Source organism: Phoenix dactylifera, chromosome 15 (assembly GCF_051530095.1).
Source record: "Phoenix dactylifera cultivar Ajwa chromosome 15, Ajwa_hap1_PhDact_Kaust_v1.1, whole genome shotgun sequence".
Lineage (NCBI taxonomy): Eukaryota > Viridiplantae > Streptophyta > Magnoliopsida > Arecales > Arecaceae > Phoenix > Phoenix dactylifera.
Window position 1 is genome coordinate 4953438 of NC_143204.1, and position 9724 is coordinate 4963161.

The following is a 9724-nucleotide window of genomic DNA, read 5'->3' on the forward strand; positions in this document are numbered from 1 at the left end:
TACACAATCCAAACATAGACTGCTGTTAATGACAGAATTTTTAATTTGTACGAACTCCCGTATGTCTCCAGAGTGGAAGAATCACAAGAGGAGAGAGAATGGGAGGGGGCAGGCATTCCCAAATCAGGTACTTTGAGGACATTTCATATAAAAAATAGGAACAGCCCTACAAGTACATGACCTAAATCCGTCGCTACAAATTGTAACACATGATCCTCAAACCTATTTGTGGATAAGGTAATATCAAGTCATTGATAGCATATTTTTTATGCTAGGGTTACAAAATATAATAACTTATGTGAGAAAATTGCAGTTTATAAACAAAATCCTTTTATGCCACAAAAAGATCAAATTTGCATAAAATGCATCAAGGAACCTTGATGCTATATGCACACAAAAAAATAAATAGAACTATATAAAAAGTGTGTCATATGAGTTTATCTGCATCTACCTTTCTAACTTTTATAACTCTCTTCTCAAGTTCAGCCTTGGCACGTGATTGCCTTCGCCTCAAAATTCCATGATATTGCTTGGCATTTACATAAACAGGCTCCTCTGTCATTTCAAGAGGCAAAGGCATGCGAGTATGAGGCATTCCAAGCATCTGGGGATGCACCTGAGACAACACCCACGAAGATCAGGTTAAGTTAGCCAATTTTCACATCTTAAGCAGGAAATTAGTGAACAGTTCATTGCTTTTTCTATTCATACAGTGATGCAGTACTATAAGTTTAGAAAGTAAAGCTGTATGATTATGCCCCAACCAATAAACATAAACAGCACAATGTCATCCAGAGGCCATTTTTCCTCGACTTCATGAGGCATCTCTAGTTTCCACATTTAACAACAGACTGAAGATAATAGATTTCCAGTCAAAAAAGAAAAAGGGAAGGATATTATAGAACTGCAAGAATTTTACACCGTCATATCAAATTGAAAATATGAGACACAGGGTTCCAGTAAAAGAGGAGAAAGTAAAATTAAGCAACTTCCAATGAATATGCATGAAAATAATATATTGACCATACATAACTAACTGAAAACAGGCACCATTACTCCTGAAATATGCCCTTAATATATGCATGCAACTTACATACCAGTGCTTGAGTTCCATAAGGAGCCATGATGCCAGCGAAATATGGATCAGAATATGAATATGCTGCACAAGCCTGTATACATCAGACACTATAAATATCATCAGGTAAATAAAAATTAATACACAAAAAATTAGATAACACGTACACCATTGGCAATTCAACATAGAAGCCCTAAAAAAAATGATTAAATGATTCAAATTACACAGTACAATGCAAAATAATAAGGAAAATAAAATTTAAAAGAAAAGAAAGAAATCCCACAACTGATTGACCAAGTTCCAGCTGGGTATGTGGTGCAAGGTATTCAGGCATCATAGGAGGTATGGCAGGTGATACAGGCTGCAGATGCTGGGGTTCCTGTCCAAAGCTTCCATCTGACCATACAAACAAGGCCTTTGTGAGTAACAATGTATCATACCTCAGTACTATAACCCACTTCAAGATCATATATAGTCCAAATCAGACACTTACAGAATATGGAATAGTGGTTGTTGATATTGCAACTGATACAGGTATGAACATGCTCATGAACCCTACTGGCGAAATCACTACATAATATAAAATGGATGCTACCAAGTATACTAGATGAATACTCTTCATTTATATCAGCTTGAAAGGTCATATGGTGTGTATAGTTTTCTCATACAATGGAAACTAGGATACATATTGACAATTAAATCAACAATATATCACCAAATCACAATAAAAACTTATACATGCACTTCATTCTCAGAAGCACTGTGAGATCTTTCAATTGTTAGAATATTTTGACAATCCAAAGCATCTACTGAGTTGCTTTTCCAGATTTAAGCAAACAGGTTTGTTTTTCCCCCCATCATTAAAAAAAAAAAAGATTAGTTATTACAGCTCATAATGATTCATGGACCCATGTTTCATTTGGCTTTGTAGCTTATGTATGAATAAGAGATGAATGCAGCTCCCTCTGCCAAAAGTCATCATCTTCCACCTTTGTACAGACTTTATTTAAGCCTAGCCTAGGAGAATTTTGGAGGGTCACTCCTTGGTTGCAGGAGCTTAAACTGCAATAAATAAGGTGGATCTTTCTCCTGACATCTGGCCTTATAGGTTTCATCACAAGCCCTTGTCATCCTAAATCTGTCTTGTCTAAGAATTTGGCTTATAAAGGACTCTTGTTGACAGCTGGTAGTTAAATTTGTTCAGTCCTTCCATAGAGCCTTATCAACTTAGAATTATGCTCTATAGCCAACTCCCTATTTGTTAGGAAAAGGAATGGATGATGATGATGATGGTAGCGGTGATGATGATGATGGTAGTGATTCTTAAAAAGGAACAACTACTAAAATTCTAGTAAAGTAGAAATATTTTTCACCCCATCTGTGTCATTTACTACTGCTAATACTACTATTACAATTTTTATATTCTGCACAAAATTGCTTGAGGATTTGCATGAGTGACTCGTAAACAAGCTGATTCTTAAAAAGGAACAACTACAAAAATTCTAGTAAAGTAGAAATGTTTTCCACCCCATCTGTGCCATTTACCACTGCTAACACTACTATTACAATTTTTATATTCTGCACAAAATTGCTTGAGGAATTACATGAGTGACTCGTAAACAAGCACATCTCAAACTTACAAGTAATCACAAAGCCCAGAACAAGACCCATAAGCAGATGTAACTTTCTGGTTATGGCTAATCATGCCGAGAAACAAAGAGGAAATCAGTAACATACAATGAACAGAGTAATGCAACAAGCTCTCCACCATCAGAAAGAAATAATATATGATCTAAGAGAATAACCTCTCTGTGTGCCAACATTCTGCCGCTCTTTACTAACATCACCCATGCCATCTGCCCCATCATGTGATTGTGCTTGGCCACCTTTGTTCCCAGCACCTCCCAGAGGGAGGTTGACTGAGGTTGACTTAGGGGCACTATCTGATAGTACAGCGGGCAAGATGACACCAAATCCAGGACCCCGCCACCATGGCTGAGGATTAATTGTGGATGGAAGAGCACTTTGCCCATTGGCTTCAACTGCATTTGTATCCTTAGCTCGTGATTCCATGCTTCTAAATCTTGACCTTCAAACTATAACGTTCCAACCCAAGTAATATAAGCACGGATATCTTTGATCGGCAAAAGATGAAAAGATATTACAAGTTTTGTGTGCGCATAGTAGGAAATATTAAGATGAGAGAAACAACTCTAGAAGTGGGAGAATGCTAAGATCAAAAATAATAATTGTTAGTTAATATGAACATTAACTATAATTAAACATGAACAAGAATTCCCTAATTATAAGACTTAAAGAAAGAAGAATACACAGAAGAAACTCAATAATTCTCAAATTGAAGGAAAACCATCATGATAAATCTAGTAAAATCCCTAACAATTTCGGGAAAAAACCTAAAGTTAACAACTGATCAAGAGAAGACAGAAAGACTAACCAAATCCATCCGAACCAGGAAAAATCCGCCATTAAGGAAATAATTTCAAAATCAGAACGGTTAAAGTGCAGCTGAAGTACAATCCCCGAATTCCCAAATCTAAGCGACAAGCCTTTTGAAGATTTATGAATAAATCCGAAATTACAAGAAATTTCATGGTAAAAACATAGGAAACTTTATGAACTTATCACTTCTCGAACCCTAAAAATCTCGAGAATTGAGCGATTTAAACCGCATAATTCTCACCTTTGCCGCCTCACAAAATCCAAACAAAGACTCCTTCGAATAAAACCCAACCTTAGAACCCACTATCTGAGATCAAAAACGGCAAATCATCAAAGATAAAACAAAATTCAGATAAAAAAGTTTAATTTATTAAGGAAGCCAGCTGCAAGCAAGCACCTCTACGACCGAATCTTCCAGGCTCGTCAAGAATACCCAGAGACCAACCGAGGAAGAGAGAGAAAAAAAACCTAAACGGACCTCTTTGAATCCGCCAAACCACCAACAACGATCAAAATCGGAGCGAGCGAACGAGACAGAGATTAGGAGGTAGCGACCGTAAACTCCACCGTTCCCAAATAAGCCCTAGAAATTAAGCCATCTCCGTCCATCGTCTCCACGGAGAATCCATTCGATTAAAAAAAAAAAAAAAAAAAAAACTTTTTCAGAGGAAAAATAATCCGCTTCGTAAAGGGGAAAAAAGCGATCCATGCTCACTTCAACGAAGGTTTCCCTCTCGCCTTTTCTCTTCTTATTTTTCCCACTGTTTCTAGTCTAAATAAACTCAAAACACCTTTATGGCCATTTTGCCCTTATACCTTAAGATAATGACGTCTCCGCTATCTATCTTCCCACGTCCCACTGCAATTCTCTGCCGTTTGATTGAAATCTGACGTCTACTCAAGCGGCCAATTATCTTGGCTTCATTAGTTTACCAAATGGGACTCCGTTCCTGCCGGAAAGGGTATTTAGCCATTTCGGATTTGTTTTGCGCTAGATTTCGGCAAACCGCCAAGCAAGTTACGGCATTTTTTTTACCCACGAGCTTAATTTTTTTCGTTCCATTTCCAAAGAATCCGGCGGTGAATTCGTTGACCAACAAGGACTACAACACCAGTACATCACAGAACGACAAATTTACGCCTACATGTTTCTACAAAAGCCAATATTTTATAAAGTTCAAGGGCATTTACGTCATTTGAGCCGTTACCGTTCCAGGATATATAAACCCGGCGGACAGTTACGGGCCAACCACCCCGCTCATGCGCTGGCCGCCGACTCAAGGCGTCCACGCGTCAGCGACGCGGAATCCTTGGTGGGTACTACGTGTATTGGTTTTCCGACGCGTGGCAGGCGCTCCGGGGATCGGTCGGGCGTAACGGCATGGAGACGGTGCCGTTAAGGCTGTCGCGAGGCATGGGGGCCGCTAGAATGTAGGGGGAGCGGTCAGGCTCGGGGTGCCCGGGCGGCCGCACAGGCCAAACGCGTCCGACACGTGGGCGGCCAGACGGCTTGCGTTTGGGGAACCCCGAGGGCCGCCCGACGACAAAAGGCGCGACTGCCGTGGGCTGCTGTTTGGTGGGCTGGAGGGAGGACCCCTGGTGAATTATATACTAGGATTCGCATGAGGATGTATAGAGCTGGCCACGTCGATTTGGAGATCGATTGGGACTAGAAATTGAGTTTAGCTTGATCAAAGGTGGGATATGATTAATACCTAGCTGATAAGCTTGTAATACTGTTTCATTTTATCGTGAATTGGCCGGTTGAAGTGTGGAATTAAGTAATGCGATGTTTGAAAGAGAGCTTGATTTTAGACTAATTTGATTACGCTATAGTTCATGCAATAATATTGTGAGGGTGCTTCAGGTGGTAGACTAGATTCCTAGTTTAGTTACCAGAATAACTGACATGAATCCAACTAATGCTATTAGTCATCCAGTAATGGATTATTTGTTTTGGATATATCAAGTTACTTAGACTATGAACTTTGGAACAATTTGTTTTAAAAATACAAAAAAATTGAACATATTAAGGCAAACCAGTAAGCTAAGAAGCAGCAATATTGATCATGATTCATCATGACCTAAAATATTCGGGTATTAAGCTAAGAAGCAGCAATATTGATCATGATTGATCATGACCTAAAATATTTGGGTTTCCGTATACTTAATATTGAAAGTATATGTTCTAGAGTGCTTCTATTTGATGAGTTACGCCCTGTTCGATGCGACGTTCGCAGCGCAATTCGAACGGAACGTCGTTCATCGTATGAACGTGCCTCGGATCGTAGAATTCAAAAAATTTTCTGGATCCAAATCCAGAAGATCTTTGAACTCATTAGGGATAAGAGATTAGGATCTGAGAAGGGTTGATTAAAATTTATAAAACTGAAACAAAAATCAAAAGTTATAAATTTGAAGATCTCATCTTCAAAAATTCTGCAGGTGGAGAACACCGCAGCCTGATGATCTTTCTAGGCTCCTGGTTAAGCGGCACATGTGTCCGGCCTTTACAGGTATCCACACGAGGATCTAATCATCTAAGATAGGGTTTTACCGGAGTGCTGGCTCCTTGCAAAGACCTCTCATGACTATCAAATAGATTGGAAGATATTTTCAACATACCTCCTTGAAGAAGAACCATTTTTTCTTTGATCTTACTCGCAACGGAGGAAGAGGAAGGAGGAACCTTTGCGCGTAGATCTTCCTTGCCTTGATGCCATGGAAGAAGAGGATGCAGAGGACCCCCTTGCTGCCATGGAGAAGGAGGAATGGGCTTGGGCATAGAGGAAAGAACTCCTTCTTTTCTTGGGCGAATTGATCTCTTCCTAGGTTTTTCTTCTTTCTTTCTTTCCAACACTTAGAAGAAGATGAACTTGATCTCCCTTGCTGCCGTGGGAAGAAGAGGGAAAGCCTCTTGCTGCCGTGGGAAGGGAGAAGAAAAGAGAAAGGGAGGCGTGGAGAGGAAGAGAAGAGAATTGATTCATAATGTCTCCCTTGCTATCCTTTTATTGGGTTTAGGGCTTTTCCTAATCTTATTAGGAGTATGGGACTATAACCCACCCTTGAATTAATGCCAAGTGTCCAATCCTTGTGCTCATAGATGCATGACATGTATCCACTTAATCAATTGATTAATTTCTAATCACATTAGGATTCCTAATCTCATTAGAAGAATTAATTGATTTGGGAGCATGCATCCTACGACGCCATGTGGACTTTAAAGTCCGCATAGTGTGAATATGACTTAAGTTATATTCATCTTACGACGATATGTGGTCTTTAAAATCCGCACAAACCTTGGTTTAATCAAATTGACCCAATCATGAACCCAAATCAATTTGGGTCGAACCCAATTTGATTTGGCTCATTAAATCAGCCCAATTGCAATCAATTCTACTTAATTCTTCTTCCATTAACTCATTAACACTTAGTGGGTTAATTCAATCACCAATCATATTGATGATTGATGTCTATTGTGATTCCAAATCACAATTATAATAGTCTAACTAACTAAATCCTCTATGTGTGTGACCCCGTAGATTCTATTCTGACTGGTAGTGAGACATATTGAGATCTCCATCTCAATATCACTGAAACTCCTTTCAGTGGACTGAAACGATTTCAGTTCTACTCTCAGGGTTCACTGATCACCAAGTGAATGTCTTCGAGTCTCACAATCCACTAGTGACAACTAGCAGTATGTGGTGGCAACCCAGCAGAATAAAATATTTGAACCTTTAGGTGCAGTTAGCGTATGATACAGTCCCTCTATCATGGATCCCGACGTGACGGAGGTTATGGAAATCTCATCAAACCCCATCGTCCGTCATATGTTAAATTTATACGACTTCCAGTTCGAGATATGAAAAACTCTTTTTCCAAAATACCTGGCCAGAAATTTATTGAACTTAGTCTCATAAATCATATAGGATCACTCCTAATCTATCAAGATCGATAGATCCCATCTAGATGCAACCCTATTCCAAAATGAACCTACTGTAGCCAATCCGCACTACAAGGATCCGAACGACTAGGGCCCAAGTTCACATGCTCGTCAAACTACAGCAACCTCACGGTGAATAGCTGAGGCATCGCGGATCAAAGGACCAGTCATACAACTTCAGCATAAGTAGTCACTGATGAGTGGATAGACATCCATGTAACTACTATCTTTGGTCACGCTCAGTACCTTGTTCTCTAACAAGTACTTGCATAATCACTCCAGTGTCTCTACACCGTGGACTCGAAACTCATCCATCTAAGTGATCTGTGCACTAATCTCAGCGGATCGATCACCGTCCCTCGTGATGGATCCATCGATCAGGAGCATTTAGAAATTAATCCCTAATGACACATGCCTCAAATTCTCAACTTCTTTGAGAATATGTGTCATCATCTATTAATTTCTTGAACGATTCATGGACACATACAAATATGAATGAAAAATAAATTGCCTAATCTTATTTATTAATAAGTGTCAAATTACAAATTTATGCCCTAGATTACAAATATGCGTCAGCCACGTTGGCTTTTAGGGCATACTTCTAACACTATTATCAATTCAAGTGGATGCTACATAGATGCATGTCATTTTAAAAAGCTAATCAAATTTAGAAAGGAAGCATAAAAATTCAGAAAGCACATTTTCTATCATGAAATGTGATATGGCTAGGATTTGTTGCCCACTAAATTGTGCCTCCTAGATTGCCTAACCAATGGATGGGTGACATGTGGCTCATTGAATCAACAGCCAAATGAACCTCCAGATGAATAGCCCATGTAGCTTAGCACACAAAATGAGGAAAGGTGTAACTGCCCAAAATAGCAGATTAGGAAAGAGTATAATAATTCGCCGAAAAATCATACGATTAGATCATGATGGACTCTCACCCTCCTCTCTATATAAACCAAGCCAGGGGACCCCAAGTAAGGGGAACTTCATCTCGTTCTTAGCTTATTGCTTGTATTCTCAAATCTCATCCATTCTACCAAACTCTACCTTGAAAGTGAATCCTAGGTTCTTCGGTGTTAAGCATGCTGATTTTTTTTTTAAAAAAAAACCATGGCTGAACCTGATCGGGTTGCCTACGTACCCCTTCATAAGGGGGATCAAGCCATACGTAGTTCTTTTTAAGTTTTAAAATGCAGCGGAAAAATCGAATCAAACAATTTAATTCATGCATGCTTACAAGATCAAATCTAGAAATCAGTACCTTAAGAACACATAGGATTATGCCGAAATTGTTTAAACAATTATGCTAAAACTTTCATGCATGATTAACTATCAGATCTGAAACTTAAAACTCTATTCCAATTAATATCCGAATATCCATTGAATGGATTCTGCAAATATCTCCGTGAGGAGCCCCAAAAGAGGGTAAAACCTAGGAGAATCGGACCTAAATCTTGACACCATAATAAAAGATTAATATAGGATTAATACCTTTTATGATGGATGAAACTTGTGGATCTGATCCTCGACTTCGCAGCCACGCACATGAATGGCCTCTACGAAAAGTCCACACAAAGTTTCTGAAAAGATCCAATCCTGCGGAAGTGCTAGCTTGCGCAGAATTTCTTGAGGCTGAAATTTGATCTTCCCAACGCTATCAACTTTTGATCCGCCTTCTTAGAAGAACTTGGAGGAAAGGTTTAAAGGAATTGAAGAGGACTTAGATCTGATCTAAAGACTCTTATCAGGGACCCCTAACACTAATGGCGCGATGGACATAGAGGAGGAAGAAGTCAGCTAGATTGAATGCAGAATTTTTCCATGCATGAACTAGGGTTCCTCTCTTTTTTTTTCCCTTTTTTCTTCTTCTTTTTCTTTATTTTTTCCTTGAATTCGACCACCAGCTGATGGAGGTCCTTTTAATGTTGCTCTCCTACCTAACTTCGTGCCAACCATCCCATATTTGTGGAGGATTTTGTGGGATTTTGAATTTTGAATTCAAAATTCAAGTTCATGTGCCATTACATGATGAAGCTTGATCTAATCTAAACCATTCATCATGTTGCCACTTCCCTCTTTCAATTTCAAAACTCCCATGCCCCCAAACAGATTAGAGGGTCACGTGGTGACTTTGTGATGATTAAATTCGAAATTCAACCTTAATTAGAGGTAAGATAAAGATAAGGATGACATATGTCATGAAGAGAGAGAATTTGATCTTATCCAATTCTTTT

General features: G+C 39.1%; 1 protein-coding gene across 7 annotated transcripts in view; it reads right to left on the bottom strand.

The window, feature by feature from the left end:
- LOC103697695 (nuclear transcription factor Y subunit A-1-like) overlaps positions 1-4300 on the bottom strand; it is a 50055-nt gene extending 45755 nt beyond the window's left edge. Inside the window, exons 1-6 of one of the 7 annotated variants that reach the window (XM_039119698.3) lie at positions 3933-4278; positions 3777-3842; positions 2881-3171; positions 1359-1471; positions 1098-1169; positions 452-616 (exon numbers count right to left, since the gene is read on the bottom strand). In XM_039119698.3, coding sequence (XP_038975626.1) covers positions 452-616; positions 1098-1169; positions 1359-1471; positions 2881-3148 — 618 coding nt within the window. In that variant the 5' untranslated portion in view covers positions 3149-3171; positions 3777-3842; positions 3933-4278. Of the gene's footprint in view, positions 1-451; positions 617-1097; positions 1170-1358; positions 1472-2880; positions 3172-3776; positions 3843-3932 lie in introns of all 7 variants that reach the window. The other 6 variants (XM_039119700.3, XM_088711369.1, XM_039119699.3 and 3 more) reach the window with 6 other exon arrangements.
- Between the last annotated feature and the right edge of the window lie 5424 nt (positions 4301-9724).